The sequence below is a fragment of the Anguilla anguilla genome, chromosome 12, assembly GCF_013347855.1.
Source record: "Anguilla anguilla isolate fAngAng1 chromosome 12, fAngAng1.pri, whole genome shotgun sequence".
Classification (NCBI taxonomy): Eukaryota; Metazoa; Chordata; class Actinopteri; order Anguilliformes; family Anguillidae; genus Anguilla; species Anguilla anguilla.
The window spans coordinates 29,281,468-29,300,356 of NC_049212.1; the positions used below are offsets into that span (position 1 = coordinate 29,281,468).

Genomic DNA, 18,889 nt, shown 5'->3' on the forward strand with positions numbered 1-18,889 from the left:
CGTGTTGTCTTGACCAGCTGTAAACAGCAATTCATTAATCTGAATGGACTTTATATATTTTGCTATTGTTTATCCCTTACAAATCATTGGAACGAGCCTATATCATTTTTGTAACCCACAGGCTAACCCCAAGTCAAAAGTAAGCCTTAAATCCAAGCAGAAATTAACCAAACCCATGTCCCGTTTTTGCGTTCATCTTACACACACAGTTCAATGTAATCCAAAGTTTTATAATTGCCTTAAGTATACCCCAAAATCGTCCCCAAATGAGGGCATCAAGACAGTACATTTTTCACTATTTTTATTAATATCAAATACTACACCTCATTGTGTTTCTTTAAAACATTCTGCAACAGTGTGTGAGTGCATCATGCACGCCTCTTGGACAATGCTGCGTACACGCAATCTGTGATGTTCAGCTGTACAGTTAAGAACACCCTGAAAGCACAATAGCAGCAGAATAACTGGTAACCGCAGTTTTGGCAGAAAACTTGGGCTCGCATTAATGGACATATACTGTATTCTTGGCCATCATATCTTGGGCAAAAAAACACAACAAAACGAAGCAGCCTGGTGTCATTTGTTTTGTTTTGTTTTCTTCTGCCAAAGGCATTACAGTGACACGGATGCATTGCACATTATTCCCACTTGCATTTCCAAGATAAACTTCCATTTCAAGAGGCTGTTTATCTTGTGATTCACAGATTCACAGATAACAATGGCACAGGAACAGTCAGGAGTTAGTAATTTATAGTGGTGGTGGTAGTGGTGCGGGGAGGGAGGATGGGGGGGGGGGGTAAACAGTATTAGTAAAAACACAAGCATCATTTCAGACAAGTGTGGAATTTAATTGCTGTCTGAACCTCAGATGTACAGTCAAAGGCATGGTACGGCTATCATTTATATATCCAAGGGAAATATAAATACAAACAGGCAATAAAAATAAAAGAAAAACATCTGATTTGTCATCACCTTTCTTCCCACCGACCCATATTTACAAATATTGCTCACAAAGCCTATAATCGTTAAAAGCATCCCTTAACATAGACGTTAACCTTCAAAAACACAGAAATTATTTACAATAAATACATCTTATTTACTCCATTTTTGACATCTCAAATTTGGTGGTCATGGTCTCCTGTAAAAGAGAACATAATACAGCTAAATAATATGAAACAAGACGTAAAGACAAAAATGCATAAAATACATTCTTACTGTCTAAATTAATTAAATTCCCATCAATCAAATGTGATTTTCATTTACAGACAGGCTGGTCTAGACCAGACATGAGGACCTCCTTTTAGAACAGTGTTTCAGACATACAGAAAACGAAAAGCAGTTACAATGGCATTGTTTTAAGGGCCAATCGTAAGCTTAAAGTTCAAGTTCACTTTCAGACTCATTGACAAAGTCATTGACATTCGTGTTGAAAATGCCTTAAAGGTCTTTTATAGTTTGATTGTTTCAAAAGGGAGGCATAGACAAAATGTCTTTTAAAAGAACATTATATCTACCATTCTTATATATCAATATCAGTAGCTCAGTATCCCATTTAAACCTTTCTGAATTTTTGCTATACTTTACATTAAAAAGACTGAAAGATTGGTGGGAAAGCACCAGGATAACTGGGTATTCTTCATGTGTGATCCAGAGGGGAAATAATTATTCAAGGAAAGACAAGGATATGCAATCTGATCTCTCACTTTTGTGAGAATTCACATGGCGCCCCCTAGTGAATGAACAGGCATTAACATGCATTCATGAAAATTGCAATGACTCACCTCATCAGAATCCAGTAAGGGGGGTAGGGCACTGCAGAAAACATAAAAACGTTTCTTTTTACTCTATATTGACAAACCATCACTAAGTTATAATAATGGCACTATCCACAGCTGCAGCTGTGTTACATATTTGAACTGTTTACTAGATGTCGATATGCTGCACCATTTCAAAATACAAACATAATTAACATATCCGAGATCTATACACAGTGACATTTTCAACTGGAAAGAAAATGTTGTCCACTGCTTATTGCCAATGTTCCATCTATAGACCCATATAGAGATCAAACTGCAGAGGCTGTAATGTGTCCCCTCTGAACATAGCTGACACAATAAAGAAACTGGGCATTTCAGTAGAACTTGAAGTTATTGTAAGCCCCATTTCTGTACGCAGAGTACCTATGCGTCAGGCCATGGCAATTTTCCTGAATTTACTTAAAAACATGGTAATTACGGTAAATCACACAGGTTGAGTGTCTGCTAACCAAACAAACGAATGCGCTTACACATCTGCCATAGACGATGGGATGTTCTCCTCCACCCACTTCAAGTCCTCGTCCTGCTTGCAGAAAGCCCACCATCCCCCCGAAAATAAAATGTCAGGAAAATGTTTTTTCCCCTAAATACAAACACATTCCCAGCACAAGACTCCTTCACTGAAAAATTCCACTTCTCAGCTACCTCAGTATGGAGAACAATCAATCAAACTATGGAATAGACTGTTTTGGAGTCTGAAACTGGAGGAGAGGTGAGATTAAACTGTCATAAAGCTCTAAAAACTGCCCAAGTCATTTTCTTTGTTTGATAGGAATGCACCAAAGCTGTTTTTCGACATTGCTGGTTGTGACGCATCTTATGCAGTTTTGGTCTTGGAGAAGCAGGTTTGTATATCAACAGCAGCAGTTCAGTCAAACCAATCAAAAGGGGACTAAAAGAAACCCAACCCTCCCGGTGGGAATCGATCCAAGATGCATAAGTTCTATTGCTCATTATAAATCTATTTAAGCTTTGAGATGAGCTGAGCTGTTCTTTAATAATTGTTTTATTATGTACATCAGATGCTGTTTCACACCTAAACTATCTGTTCCAGTGCTATACTTAAGCACCTTTTAAATCTTTTGATCGGACACATACAACTCCTCTCATTTCTTTGGAGTTCTTACTGTACAGAATTTTTAACATTGCTACAGTTCCTTGTGCTTGAACGTATTATGTGTCTCTTAAAAGTTCTTAAAAAGATGGACTGTATTTATAAATTCTGATAAAAATCCTACGTCAACTCTGGAAGCTTATCAGCTCTATTTCCAGAAGCAGGTAGTATACGCACCACTTTGTTGGGCTTTGCTGTTCCATTTGTTTCTGACTTCAGGCCTCTCATCTTAACACCCTCTGGAACAGGAAACAGGAAACAGGAAACAGGAAATACTGGGATATGAGTAAACCGAATTACACTATATTGGACTCAGGAGGTATTGGCTAAAAGAATTGTGAGAATTAATGAGTCACAAGACATGAGTCATTACTTTAAAGCGACAGTTCACCAAAGAGACAAAACAGGCAATGAAAAGAGAAAAAATCTAAATATTGTGGAACAAAATGGGAGCTCTTTCAAATATTTGAGATGGCATTCCTCAAAAGATGTATTTATTGATTAGATACAGAGATTAGATATTAGAGATTTAAGACGAAACTCTCCTGTGGGTTTTACCAACTCAGGGCATTTTCTTTTGTTACAGTACAAATAGTTAATTGCTGGATTAACATCACACTTTATAGTTTATAAATGGGGTTTCTGTGCTTTTTTTGGTCATATCACACATCTTTTATTGCTGACCAACACTGTCGATCCCCACTTCTGTAAGTCCCGCTGGGTAAGAGCATCTGCTAAATGATCGTTGTGTAATGACCATCTTACTGCACATGAACCTTACTCTGTTCATGCCATTCTATTAAGGTGATCTGTGGCACTTACCGAAGGCTTCATTCATTAGTTGCTCCTTCTCCTCGTCACTCACCTCATCCACCAGTGGGCTGAAGGCATATCTGTGAAAGACATCAGTCTGAGTCTCAGAGTGCAGATTCCCGCCATTTTCCGTAAGAAGACTGCGTTCCTTCCTGTCCTTGGTACAGACTTTCCGGTGAACACTGCCTCATATAAATTTGTTAACAAAACAATCACGTCTGGGTAGTGCAGAGGTATAAGCACTCGCCTACCACCACAGAGACCCGGGGTCAATCCCCGGCAGCGGTACTTCCGGCTTGGTCAGACGTTCCTACAAACACAATTGGCAGTGTTCGCGGGTGGGAAGCCGGTGAGGGTATGAGTCCTGATCGTTGCATTAGCAACTCCTACTAGTTGGTCGGGGTGCCTGTTCAGCGGGGAGGGGATCTGGGGGAGGCAGAGTGAACCTCCGCGCGCGTTATGCTCTCCCAGTGAAACTACTCGCTGTCAGGTGAAAAGAAGCGGCTGGCGACTCCACATGTATCGGAGGAGGCATGTGGTAGTCTACACTCTCCCCAGACCGACAGAGGATAGTGCATCGACCAGGACCGTGATACACACGGGGAATTGGTATAACGACTAAATTGGGGAGAAAATGGGAGAAAAGGGCAAAAAAAAAAATCCACAAGGACCAAAGGCACAGGATCGAAACTGGGTTGTTACAGTGTCTTAAATCGGATGCAGTGAAGAAGATTTTGAATTATTTTCCTAAAAAGGAGGAGGCCAGGCACTTCACCTCTGATTGTTGGCCGATGGCCTCCACAAGAACATGATGACGAGCAGGATGGTGGAGAAGAGAAACCGCCAGAAGGCATCATCAATCCACAGTTCCCTCCAGTCCTACTCGCGAAGAGAGAGGGACCAAGAGAGCATTTAAAACAAGTGCCTGTTAAATTAGCTTCTCTGTCCATGTTTCACTTCTCTTTCTTATTTTCCCACTATCACACCTTCAGATAACCATTACCGCCTTCCTCAGTGTAACACCAGAGAAAACTGACAACTCTGAAAGAGTGAGGGTGCTACTCACAGACTGGCACTTGGAAAACTTGAATGTCTTTGTTGTCCAGATGATGAAAATGACAGAAGCTGTGTGTGTGTGTGTGTGTTTGAGAGAGTGGGAGAAAAAAAGAGAGAAAATGACAGTAAACAGCATTTAAGGGAATCACAGTCTTAAGTACTGCTATGTACCTACTACCATGAATAAAGTTCCCTCTAGGAAGCGTTAACGTTTCTCTATTTGAATCTACTGCAAGTGAAACTTCCTAACGTTCCACAGCCAATAGCAATTTTAGTACCATTAAAAACACAGTGTATAGCTTGCATAAGCACATTTCAGTAAAGTGGACATATAAGGCATCTCGTGTTACAGGCAACTTTAAACAGAAAGCCATTGGGACTTACATTAAAATCCACCATTTATGTCTGTTTCATGATATAGCACAACAAATGGGGAACAGTGGGCACATGCAGATGGTACCTGTAGAGCAGTATCGTGGTGACATGCTGTCTTACTATAGGAAAGTTAGAATGCCTCAATCCTCACCGATGACTGCGAATATCAAGGTGTTGGTGAAGTGGCGGTAGAGCGAGAGCTTGACCACGTTTCTTCTCAAGCGTAGGAGTTTCATCGTCTGGGCCAGGCTGATGAAGATGTGGCTGGATGTCAAGGAAACCCTTGGAAATACTATCAGTGCTGATGGGAAGTGAAGTTCAGTTCTACAGCTTGTCTAGTACAAGTAATGAGTTTTGAACTTCAGCTTTCATCAGTCCCCAGTTAAAACCTCTTGCAGTACGTCGTCCATTGCATGCAGCCCCTAGCATAAAGAGATCTCTTCGGTACATTAACAATTTACTTATTGTAAAACGTGCAGTTAGTTCATAAGAAAATAAATGTCTATGGTGTCAAATTTCTTTGAATCCAATAGTCATGTTGCTGCACAGGCAGTGAACGATCTCAAGTCATTCACACCAAGGTAAAATAGGTTATGACTCATTACGCACTGTCCTGTGGTTGAAACTTAAACCCTCTAGAACTAGAACCATGTATCTTTCTATTATATTTTTGACCATCAGGATATTTGTAACATCTTATTTATATGTACCGATATTGTATTATCTTAATGACTCTTTTCAAGTGTTGGCACTTTTTAGTACTTGACATTTCATTCTTGTTATTCTATTTTATGCAATCTTCCACAAAAAAAGACAGCATGTTGCTTTACAAGGCTGGTTACTATAACAGCAGTGCGATTATGTAGGCTGACAGCTCCTAACACAGACAAGTACAATAGTTCATAATAATTATAATAATTACAATTGTAATTTCTATGCTAAACTTCCCCAGCAGTGGGAGAGGGGTACAAAGACAAGCTTCACAGTTTATGATAAACAGAAATCCATTCTTCTTTGGCTACATTCGGGATTAACCTCCAAAGACCCAAAAATTCATTTTTGTTCCTTTAGGGGACATGAAACTCTGGTCTTGACCTCAAGAACCATATAATCTACTATGCTGAAACTTACACTACAAGGGACATCCAATACAAATAAAATAAATCATATTTAAAAAATATTTTCACTGCAACATGATGTAGTGTTATGTTACAAAAATTAAAATACTTTAAAAAAATTAATGCCGAGTCTCAGGAGGTTAAATCAGTCAGACTCAGTATGAGACAGGCAGCCTGTGATTCCAGAATGTTCTTCTGTGAACAGTAGAGGGGAGAGGGAGGGGCTATGTGTGGGGGGAGGGCAGGGGGGGGAGTGAGCTGTTTGGGCAAGGAAAGGGTGGGGACAGTGCACTAAGAAACCAACACTGAGGCAGGCAGCTGAGCATACAGGAGAGAGAGAGAGAGAGAGAGAGAGAGAGAGATTTATCCAGGAGAGGGAGAGATGCAGGACAGGATATCCACCAGCAGAGGGTAGAGTCGAGCACAGCCAAGGGAATGGCAGCCAGCAGGACCAGATCATCCTCAGCCTGAACGGAAGAACAGACAGACATGGACAGACGAATGGAGGGAAGGAGAGAGGGAGGAGGGGAAAGAGAGAAGGGAGATAGCACCATCACATGATCTCCTGGTGAAAAGGGCATGTAGAGAACACCCCGTGGGATGTCTGGGTTGCGTCCTTCTAACCTGCATACAGGTTTAGATTTGGGCTTCTGGGGAAAAAAATATATTTTCAAAGGCGAACTGAGAGGGAAATTGGAAAGGGGGGAGGAAAAGGTTAGTGCACAGCCAGCCACATACCAAACATAGAATAAAGCAAGCAGTTTTAATGCAGCAGAGAAGAGGTGTGGGAGCCTAACAGAAAGGAATATTTCCATTACTATACACTGGACGAGCACTTGTCTCTCACTAGCATTCCTCAGGTAGACAGTGCCTGCAAGAGTTTAATATACATAGAGAGATTCTTAGGCCTGGGTTCAATGAGAATTTCTCCTTAACCCTGACTTACAAATACATTCAAGCATGCTTTAGAAATACAGTCCCAGACTGATTTATACATACAGCAGCTATGTTGTGACCCTAACGCTGATTGGCACAGGAGTAACCAAGATCAAGTAAAATACTGGAGGGATATCCAGTCACGCAGTATACATGATTGTGTGCAAGTGCAACTGGGATTAGTCTCCTGAAATAGAACCAAGAGAAGTTCATTGCCCCAAGCATGAATAAACCAAACCTACCCCATTACAGCCATCTACTCTGCGTAATTCCAGAATTCAATTTTAAAATGCTTTAAACAGATGAAATAGAAAAATGTATTTCAAGGTTTAAAATATATAAACAAATAAAGCACTGACTATTTTTCAGGCAGATGTAGATGCTGTTTAATAGTAGAGACTTAGGCTAGACATAAATAAATCAAAGTGCTTTTTTGTGTATGCAAATGGCCTCAACAGACTGAAAGAAACCCCTAAAAACATGCAGGACTGAGCCTCGCCTAAGAGGAAGTAGGCCCCACTGATATGGGCGCATCATTTGGATATTGACCTCTCGCGGATAGAAACACCTGGGACTCCCCTGCAGAGAGGGCTGGAGTACAATGCTAATTGATATTAAATACACCAGGTCTTTCATGACTCAAATGCACCTGGTGCCCTAGGAACCACTGCGGGAGAGTGAAACAATGAATGAGGAAATCATCTACATATGATTATTATATTTTCAGTCCAATGGAATAAAGGCTAATAGTTACCAAAAGCCAAAATCTTTTTGTTCTCATATTACATGTAACTATGCGCATCACAGAGTGTGCTAGAATCTAAGGATATTTATGTTCAGTCAAACTTATTAGTAGTTTTTTGTAAATGCCATCCCCTTGCTTCGGTTTTTGTGTTTTTAATGTTCCTAAATTGGTTTAATTAAAACAGTTCATGCTAGGGGTACCCAGACAATGAGCCGGCCAGAGGAGGATGGGCTACCCTATTGAGTCTGGTTCCAATTCCAGCTTTGCCCTTCATGCCATCCAGGGAGTTTGCCCTTGCCACTGTCACCTCTGGCTTGCTTTGTGGGGGCTTAGTCCAGGGTATACTCTGAAGCACATTGCAATGCATGTTCTACTTCTAAATTGTTAATTAAAAATGGAAATACATTCACTTATGCAGGATTATAAATATATTTATACAGGATTACACAGTTGATTGACACACTAACTGATATGTGAGTTCACTTGATGTGCACCTGATGTTCTGACACAGCTGGCATCATGCTGAAGGCAGTGTAGCTGAAACATAACCTCACTGGTCTGTGTATACATTTTAAAGGAAAAAATACATATCCCTATAGGAGCAAGTGTAAAAGGACCGGGTGCTGCGAACCATCCTACAGTCATCCACTGCCAATCTGAGCAATCTTCTTTCTCCCGCAGCAGTGGAGTGTAGCCTCCAATAAAACACGCAGCCCTCCATGCCACCCCCGCGCCCCCCTTCCAGCAGTTATCAAAAGGATATCCACCACACAATACAGGAATCAGTGAGTGCCAGAATAATGTCACACAGCAGCCTGCTACTCCCCCCTTGCTCCTGCAGAGAGGACAAGTAGGCAGTAAGGCTGAGCGGGCAGCGGGCAAGGCACCATGGGAAGGCAACTGGAGCTATTAGCCTTTTGAAGAGTAAGTTCTAAGTCAGTGTTCTAGAACTTTCAATTACAAGCAGTGATTGTGACATCAGCATTAGAATGTTCCGTTAAGGGCAGAGTTGTCCAGGGTTGGGACAACTGAAATTCCATTTCAAATCAAACTGCCATTCATTTTCTGAACTCACATGTAATTTACTCCAAGTTTACCCTTACTGAATACATGTGAGACACAGTCCCTTTAGCATTAGCCTGTGGATTTCTGTGTGAGGACGCCTCAGTCACTAGCAACCTGGCGTCCACTGGAGAGAAAAGGATTATGGGGCTTAGAGTCACAGGAAGTGGGGTACATGTACATTATGAGTTACTGGGAAAGGTTGAAATCCATGCGTGGCATTGTCAAAGCATTGAAGCCATGCAATGTGCTAAGAATGTGTGTGAGTGTGGGAGGACATGGCTTACCGAGTTAACACGTAGGATGCCTTCCACAATGGAGAAGATGAGGTAGAGCAGCCCGACCCCCACTACTCGATGCAACAGTGCCCCCAGTCTTGGCCTGATGAAACGCAGGTAAAACATATTCATATGGCATATTTTAAGATTGGTCTTTAGCTAGTTCTCCTTATTCTCCCTGGCTCTTCTGACAGAACCTTAAAAATATGTGGTACAATTGGTTATGTTGTGATGCCCCCTGCATTACAGAGGCCAAAGCAGGTTGTGGGTGAAACACTTTCTATTCCATGATTCTCTGGTTCAACTACAGCGACTGCAGCGCTGCCTCCATCTGGCCAAGACCTATGTCTCACTACCCCATCCATAGACTGTAGAAAAATATGCACAAAGTCACTGTGATATCACCCATTGACTCTCCATGGACTTGGTGAAAAGCATTTTGAAGCCTTGGAAGTGTAGTTTGTGGGTGCCAGTCTCCATGTTGTACAAATGCCAGCCAGAGACAAGTAGGGACAAGTCCAGTTGTCCACTAAGCATGCGAGACTCATCAGCGAGGTAACCTGTCTCTGATTCGTCCACAAAATATTACCGTCTTGTCCAAATAGCATGTTAACCTAACAAAACGGCATATGGGGAGATATTAGACGAAGAAAAAATACCTACTGTGACAACTTTTTTTGTGGAAAAAAAATTACTGTCTTCGTATTTTGATCGGGTGGCTGAAACACCTATACTGGAGCCAGTCGCACTGGCGCTAGTGAGCAACATCTCTCAACAAGACATGGAAGTGAGCTTCAAAAACGCAACCCAGTTTTGCCCGCTTGCCCCATCACATGAACGGGACACTTACTTGACAATTCCATAGCCTAAGCTGGCTATGATGACAAGGACACGTGCCAGAGTTCTCTTCACAGCGGACAGGATCTCTGCAAACATTACCGCCCCCTGGACTGTGGGAGGAGAAAGAGCAGCTCTGAGGTTGCTGCCATGGTTAGGGCCTTCCATTTATACTAAGCTGTGGCTTTATCTGGTAATATTGAAGGCCAAAAGTTCTGTTATTTTGAACACATAGTACAGTCAAGCAGGCATCCTTGAAAAGTACCACAGTCTCTAGTGCTACCAATAACTTGCACTACACTTTGCATGTACCACAACATAGTTTAAAGTGCATCCTCATTCTGAAATCTGTGTGGGATCTGGCATGTCCCATCAAGACCAATTTTAGTCACTGCTGCATTATTATGCTGCAAATTTACAATTTAGCCAGTGAGTTACAGAAGCTGCATTGAATATGGATAGAAAGCCTGTAACACAGCTAAAGATGCTACAGTGCAATCGGTGCCAAACACAGAGATGCCAGCCAAAAAACCCTGAAAAACAAGGGAGCCTTGTCAGTAAAGCTTATACAGCTAATTTTGCTTCACTCAGCCAGCTGGAGTCTCAGCCACAGACAGCAATGCATCAGTCAGGATCTCACCTGGTCCATGGAGCGCAACACTAGAGAGAAGGAGAAGTGCTGCGAGACGTAACCGGTGGTCTTTTTCAGCCACGGTCCAGATCCTCACCTGAAAGGCCGTCGTAGCGGATGCTCTGAAACTCCGCGTAGTAGACCGCCTTCTCCAGCATGCCCAGGAAGATCACCCCTCCGATCCAGAACTGAATGCGTAGCAGGTCCCTCCAGTAGCAGGCCGACAGCCCCAGCCACAGCAGGCCCAGCACCACGTAGATGATGCACATCACCATGTAGAACTGAGAATGGGGTCACAAACAGAAACCCTCTGAGGACAGGACATAATCCCATGGGATCCGATTCTTCAAATCCACATTCTTGCACTCTTGAACATTTTAGCAAGGTTGATCCAATAATAATCCAATGTCTATAAGTTTCCATAGCCTATTGTGATGTCACATAAACAAAACAACGTACTAGGCAAAGGAACAAATGTACCCATTCATTGACATTTGCATAACTTCTGTGGTGTCGTTTTGCAAAACCATGCAATAAATACCCTGCATAAACACAGTCCTCCATCAGTGAAAAAGTACTCCTAATACTACTTGACAGAAAATACATTTTTCACCTTTATTTAACCAGGGTAGTCACACAGAGATTGAAAGCTATTTTGCAAGTGAGCCCTGGGGCCTGTATGAACCTGTAGCTGGACTTTTAGGTAGATTGCTGGTGGTACTTACAATCATGAGGGGCCACTCTGTGGCCGAGATGTACTCATGGGGCCCAGTCATGCTGACCTCCACTGCAGAGATATGAAGGGGGATAGAAAGGGTCAGCTCTCTCAGGCATGGCCAGTGGAGATGACTATTGATTTATGGGTCTAGCCTTCATGTACCATCAATGATCCACTGTTCTGAACCACCAAAATGGCTCCTGCTCAAACCAGAGACTAGACTTTTTGGTGACATTTGAAGGATTAATGAACAAGGCCACCACAGAGCGTGGCATATGAACTACGGCGCCCCCCCCCCCCCCCGCTCCGCTGTATAACACGCCCTCCTCCTCTCCGCTCCCCTTCCCCTAAAATCAAAAAGCCACACAATGACTGAAGTATTAAGTAATATGTTTTTATTTTTAATATACTAAAATTTGACAGAAAAATTTGATGAGAGTAGAAGAGAAAATACGTTTAACATTAATCACCGATAAAAAACCAGCCTTCGTGTGGTCAAGTACAATTCAACACCAAAAAATCTGGCTGACCGACAAAGGCGTTTTCTTTTAAATGAACAGACACAAAATTCAAGATGGCGGTCATGGCAGCCATATTGAATGAGCGGTGGCATCACCGATAGAAACCAGCCTTCGTGTGGTCAAGTCCAATTCACCACCAAAAAATGAGCCCGATTGACAATGGAGTTTTCTGTTAAATGAGCGGAAACCAAATTGTTGACGGACGACGGACGGGGCCTCGACATAATGCCCCTCCTGCCTCCTAGGGAGGCCGGGGGCATAAAAATTGTAATGGATTATTTTTCATGACTACAATAACTAAATTCCACTGAGACTGGGGTGCTTCAAAGATAGAATGAGGGATAGATGCAATTTTAGGTTAAGCATTTCATAAAAATATTTTGTTTCTGCAAATATACTTGCACTGTAGTAAGAAGAGTTTGCAAAGCTGCAGGCTTGTTGTACGAGGAAGAAAGGCTAAGAATACTGCAAATGTTAATATGGCTAATATGTTAATTGATTAGCAAACTGATATTACAAATAAGACGTAAGTTAGTAGGAAAGATATATGTATGTCTTTTACTGAACAAAATGTTTTGAACATTTCAAGGATAATGGTCATGGAGTCAACAAACTGCTGTGTGCTTGAGTGAGATATGGCACACAGGAAGAAATAAACAAGTGGTGTGATGCCAGCTCTAGCATATCACAAGGTCATATACACAAGCACACATGCATGCACACACGCACACACGCACACACACACACTCACATATAAAAAACACACACACACACACACACATTTTCAGATATATAAGTAGGGAAGGAGAGCCTAGCTGAATGGGTTCTTTAAACAGTACCTCTGTACACCTGGTCCTTTGCTGGTTTGTTAGTATTAAAATGTAATTGCTGTTAAAACTAATGGTTACTGGTATACAGCGTCCTGAATAATTATTCACACCAATATAAAGATGAGCAACGATGCCTGTACAAAATAGAGGAAGAAAACAAATACTGGTTAAATTAAATAAATATTTTTCTCTGCACAATTCCACTATTACAAAAGAATGTAATTAGAATATAACAATATTTTTACAGTATAAAATATAGCTCATTACCTTTATGGCTTATTTTATATAGCCTTCTTTGTTCATCTTTATAAAGGGTGTGAATAATTTTGAAGAAACAATACCGCTTCCTTTGACTTTCCCACATCAATAGTTATTTCAGTTCCAGGGTTGATGGAATCATAGATGGCAACAAATGGAGGGCACACAAAATGTAGTGTTATTTTCTCAAAAAACTCCCCCTCATTATGGCATTTACTTGACAATGGTTTTGTTTATTGCTGTGACAGAAGTACCCCGACATTATACGCAGTTCAGTGCATAATGAGGGAGCAAGAAGTTATTCTTCCGTGACTCATTTAAGGACTCACAGTTTGTTGTGCAATAGGTAACGTGGTCAGGTTAAGCAGCAACAGGTAAGCAATCAAGTCACAACACATGATGGAAGGTTTCAGCCTAATTTTCTCTTTCACTAACAAAACCATCAACTGGAGGTCTGGTGGAGATGCCAGTTATAGTGGGTTTCTATCAGTCAGAGACATCTCAAAAAACCACCAATAAACACGGTGTTCAGATTGCCCTCCTCAACTCTTTAAACTGATCATTGCCGTTCTGATTAATGGGGTGGGGTTCTTACAATGGATGTCCCAGCTCTGTGTTGGCTCCACTGTGACAGGACTGGTCTCTTTAATGTGGATGATGAACATGTAGGGCCCATCCTCCCAGGTCTGAGCGACGGCATAATGCATCTGCAGGAGCCCAGACAAGAGATGTTCACAACACTACATAACATTCGTCCAGCAGACATCCTTATCCAGTGCGACTTACAACGCAGGAGAACACAAGGGCATCCACCTGATTTATACAATCACTAGCGCCAGACTTGGCTAACAGCATTCTCAGTGAGTGTAAAGTAACGTCACTAAATCATGAATGAAAATTAAGAATGCTAACCAACAACCAAAATACGAATTAAAAACACTTTCAAAAACAAATTCCAGTTGAGCACTATTTTTCAGAAGAACACAGATGCCTACCATTGCATTGCTTGAAGTTTTGACTTTTTCGTGGCTAGCTGCCCCCTCTGCCTTTCCAGGATTAGTTTCAGCAGCATTAGCTATAGCCTGAGAAAGTGGGAAATGTAAGAGACTGCGGTCAAGAATAGCCAACATAGACAAAGGATTACTAGATCAGATACTCATTTAATGTTGGTGGTCAGAATGGTCAGAATGGTCAGTATGGTGTACTTTCTTAGCTACATGGGGGAAAATGGTGGAAGGAGGTTTGATTTAATTAGTTCCTACTAAACAAGGTTCGCACCCTGCATCCATCCAGGGTGGTAGATTAAACAGGACTTTGAAATGCACACCAGATAGATCTGTGTCTAGAAATCTCATATCTACGGAAAAGCTGTATTAATAGACAACTGCGCCTGACACACCCTCAACCTCTGCATACTACACATATATATTAGATGTAGCCTACCCAGGGCTACACACACAGCTCAGCATCACATTTTGAACCTATTATAACCTGTTACACTCAAGGAATGTTAACATACCAGTTTAAAAAACATTTGATTAAATACAGAAACAAAAATGTTTTGTTAACCTTTGTTGTGTCTGTGTCCCTCTTTCTCCTTCCTTGGTTGTCAGTGGAAGTCTGAAACAGAAGGAATATCCAATCAGATAATCAGTAAATAAGAAATGTTAAAATGTATTTAACTCAGCTGACAAGGCAGAGTGAAGATCTTAATAATGGCTGTTAAATAAAATTATAAAAACATAACTGATAGGCTTTAGAAAGTATCAAAAGTTGCTCAAGACAAAAACACAGGAAAGGAAAGAGACATTTAGGAGACTTGCTGCAGGTTTGGAAGGTCCAAATAAAAATCTTGCTTCTGGTTTATTGTCCATAACAACTTAGACTTTCTTCACACCTCCTACTAGAGACCCATGAGTGACATGATGAATGATAAGTGTAAGTAAGCTGCTGAATTGTTTATGGAAATACTTCTAGCAGCCCATCAGAGACCACAGAATGCAATGCTCCACACCAGGTCTGGTTATGGTGCTGATCAACATCCCTTCACTTCAAGAAAAGTCAATTCCACACAAACAAAATAAATACCATAAACCTTCTCTTACCAGCTTTTCACCTGGGTCAGTGAGTTTCATTTGTGGATCAAAGAAGGTGACAGCAAACTGAAATTGACAACCGACAGGAGTAAATTCACGGTGGCTATCATTGGTAGAAAAGACAGATCATAGCGCACACATGCTGTAATAATAGCTTAACAGGGCCAATTTATCTACTTCCCAGTGCAAACAAAACCATAATCGTAGAAGGGTCTCCATTATAGATCTTGCTCCCCCCTTTTTCAAACAGCAAATTTGGAAAACAGCAATGACGCGAGACGGCATTACATGTTCCCCCAATTTGAATAGCAAAAACAGCCTTCAAGTTATTGTAAATAATTTTAAGGAATCAAAATCTAGCCCTTACCTCATTACCATTCAAATTCTGTCGACACTCAATAGGGTTATAATTGTGATAGGTATAAAAGCCAGTGCCCCCTTCACGAATCACTTCCGTGGACATGAAGTAGTCTTTTGCTTTTTGATGCTGAAGACAAGCGAAGGCACAAGAACAAATTATTGAAGTATAATGCAAGAGAACAAGTACAAGTACATGAACAAGTACAAATGCATAAAAATGTCCACTATCGTGGGGCTTGTAACATTCATTACCTACAAATACAACACACATAAAAATGTGATGCTTGCATCCTATTTTTTGTGTTTTGCATCTTGATCTTTACATAAACAAGCTTATCACTTTCTTAGTATTCATGATATATTTGGGGAATTAAAAAAATTATATATTAGGAAAATGTCTTCCAGGGTAATTTCAATTAGGGCACACACATTTCACACCAAAAACGCAGCTAGTATTGAAATACTGAAAGAGAATTCTGAAAAAATGCTTTCAAGTCGATATCAAACTCACATCGAGACCGAAAACCTCATCGTAGCAGTGTGAACTTCTCAGGTACCAGGATATACTGAGATTTACTGGATGAGAACAGTTTTCACTCATCCCTGAAACATACAAACATGAATCAGCTATGTGAACAACATCATACAAAACCACAGAGTTACAGCTCCCTCAGAATCACAGATATACTTTTTATGTGTCCAGCGTTTCTTAGCCAACTGTTGGTAACAGAGTAGAGGAGAGATCTCAGAGAATTCAGGATCTGAGGGTTATGGTCTTAAATCTGACAGGACACTGCTGTTGTGTCACTAAGCAAGAAACTCATACCTAATTTGTCTGCATAAATTACAGAGAAAGTGAAATTGTAGGCCCTAAATAAAGGTGCCTGCTAAGCAATCAAACAAGAAAAAATGTCAAATAAACCATCATTTGAAATCGGATCAGGCACGCTTCTTTTCTCAACTCAAGCACCTCTACACAATGTGTATATAGTCCAAATCAGTCTTAAACAGCACATTCAAGATGCATTACTTAACATTATTATTTCTGAATACACTGCAGCCCACCATGAGGAAATATGACATAGCCTATACTTAAAACATTTTAAATAAGAATATAGTGACATAGTTTTTATACCAACAACGGCAGTCCAGCAATTAATTTCAACGTTTGATCTGAGGCTGGAATGTAAAGTATGCTTACATTTCAGGTTGATTATGGATTCGTTGAACATTGTCTTTGTGAAAAGAAAATGGTTCTGCTTCTTTAGGGTATTCTGGAAAAGGAAACACGACAAAGCGACTTCAATCGACAAAAACTGACTTCTGTCATATACATTTATTGTTTAAGGAATAGTTTTAATAAAATTCATAGTTGTGATAATGGCAAAACTGTGTAAACAGACTAGAATATAATAACAAACTCAATAAACTCAAGAATTGGGTTTATTTCAAGCAAAAGAAAACCAAACTAGCAATGATTCGCTTTCACCTGCACTGAATGGTCACTGATTATCTTGCAAATGACACAGGTAGAGACACATTATGTTAGCCTGATACCAACTAGATATAAAACATAGAAATAAGCACATCTATAAATATTACTGCTGAAACTGACTAATGTTTAGCACTTGATCAAGTAGATATTTCACATTGCCACGATCTAATGATTGCGATATAAAAAGCAGCCTGATAAACAGAATTATGTACAGGCTGATGGTCGCAGGACAAACCATTTACAAAATAAATCGCTGTTAACATAGCCTACGTTCAACACACGAGACCGCGATATCAGTAATATCACAAACTGGCTAAATAAACCGGATATAAACAATGAAAGTCACCTGAAAGTGTCTTGTTCTAGATACATATTTACATCGCGCATGCGAATAGGACAAGTGGACTTACGCTGTTCACGTTTAAGATCCATTTGCCCGGCTCTGATACTGCATGTAACGGCCGTATAATTTGAAAAATTAATAATAACGACAGCACTTTTGATACGGCTCTTAAAAATAATACTGTATCCATGATGGTCGCCATTTCCATCAGGAAGGAGCAGCCGCGGTAACTTCAGTAGAAAAACTGTCCTGCTCGCTACAACATGTGATGTCATCAAGGCGGAAGGAGCCTACATGTCACAAACCGCGGCAAAAAAATGCTTCTAGAATTGTAAAACGATTATGACAATGTGAGGTATCACACAATTTGGAATAAATGAACGATTTTAAGTGCGGACCCTAAAAACGGTGCTTTGAATTTCTTAAAAATATAAACCGATTTGTTGTTAAAACGGAGTGCGTCTTTTCTTCATGAAACCACACAAATTAAAGTTTAGCCTGCACGCTGCTCGATAGGCTACATTGTATCAGGGGGGGCTAGTTGCGCTGAAATCAATTTGTTGATAAACTCGTACTCAATCAATTCAAAATAAAGCATTTGGGACTATCTTTCACGACGCGTTGGGCTGGTTTTCGCTTGCGCTCTCGCTCACTTGGTTTAATGGCAGTGGTACTGTAGGCTAATTTTACATTTGCTCTAGTCATTTCTGTTATTGCAATAGTCCAACCAGAATGAACGATGCTTTGCCTAAATCAGTTAAATGTAGGCTGTGTGTCATACTTTTACAAAACATTAGCGTAGGTAAATGTTAATTTAGACTGACTATGACGTTCTCTTTTCTCGGACATTTCTTATTTTGGGCCCGAGAATATCCGACCAGTGGGATTTCTAAATTGTCCGCTCATAGATTTGGCTCATGCCGTAGACCGTAAACAAATAGCCTAGTAGGCTATTATTTTCATAACGCCAGTCCTCCCGTCCTTTTTTGAAATCCAATAGCTTATATGGTCACCCTATTAAATGTGTTGCTGAGTTGATATGCTTGCTCAAGGCCTACTGTCTTTAAAACAAGTTCCCCTTGACGAACAAAATTCCATTCCTGGCATAGGCGCGGCATCAACCCCCGACACATGACTCACCGGTTCTATAACAAATTCTACATGCTACTATTTAAAACGATACAATCCCGAGTCCATCTGTTCCCATTGTAAAGGGGTTTAGCAGGGCGGTGTAGTTCGACTTAACTATTGTTCTCCAACAGTGATTACCAAGTGTCTTCAGCTATAACACGGTTTACACATGACTGATAAGCATTTACTTATATACCATCAAAATGACTTATGAAAATGTCTGCCCACCAAATTTATTTAAACTATAGTAGGTCAATAATAATTGTAATAATAATTATCCTGCATATCAACACAGCATGATTAATGTTAGGCGATATCCTAATCGAGGGAGAATCGTTAATTCTTAGTGCATTAG

The 18,889-nt window shown here is 40.7% G+C and overlaps 1 protein-coding gene across 3 annotated transcripts; it reads right to left on the bottom strand.

The window, feature by feature from the left end:
* Nucleotides 1-824: 824 nt before the first annotated feature.
* On the bottom strand, nt 825-18,774 carry zgc:162698 (uncharacterized protein LOC560165 homolog). Of its 3 annotated transcripts, none has more exons than XM_035385816.1 (21): nt 18,544-18,774; nt 16,767-16,839; nt 16,077-16,168; nt 15,573-15,692; nt 15,215-15,271; nt 14,679-14,729; nt 14,105-14,191; nt 13,705-13,816; nt 11,508-11,569; nt 10,880-11,063; nt 10,165-10,264; nt 9,324-9,417; nt 8,738-8,809; nt 5,327-5,435; nt 4,811-4,869; nt 4,520-4,623; nt 3,754-3,824; nt 3,109-3,170; nt 2,288-2,340; nt 1,782-1,812; nt 825-1,138 (listed from the first exon to the last, which is right to left on the bottom strand). In XM_035385816.1, the coding sequence occupies exons 2-21, from the start codon at nt 16,795-16,797 to the stop codon at nt 1,097-1,099; spliced, it is 1,593 nt and encodes a 530-aa protein (XP_035241707.1). In that variant the 5' UTR covers nt 16,798-16,839; nt 18,544-18,774; the 3' UTR covers nt 825-1,096. The 3 variants fall into 3 exon arrangements, with proteins under 3 accessions (XP_035241707.1, XP_035241706.1, XP_035241705.1); XM_035385815.1 differs by lacking the exons at nt 8,738-8,809; nt 18,544-18,774 and adding exons at nt 6,692-6,760; nt 17,471-18,439; XM_035385814.1 differs by lacking the exon at nt 18,544-18,774 and adding an exon at nt 17,471-18,434.
* Between the last annotated feature and the right edge of the window lie 115 nt (nt 18,775-18,889).

What these genes read in the sequence shown, in the direction of transcription:
- zgc:162698 (XM_035385814.1), bottom strand. Translation starts at nt 17,611, where the DNA reads ATGGAAATGGCGACCATCATGGATACAGTATTATTTTTAAGAGCCGTA. An exon ending in GGGACACAGACACAACAAAG is followed by an intron (nt 14,192 to 14,678) that starts GTTAACAAAACA and finishes CCACTTTCTCAG; the next exon opens with GCTATAGCTAATGCTGCTGA. An exon ending in AGTTTTCCAAGTGCCAGTCT is followed by an intron (nt 4,624 to 4,810) that starts GTGAGTAGCACC and finishes CTTCGCGAGTAG; the next exon opens with GACTGGAGGGAACTGTGGAT.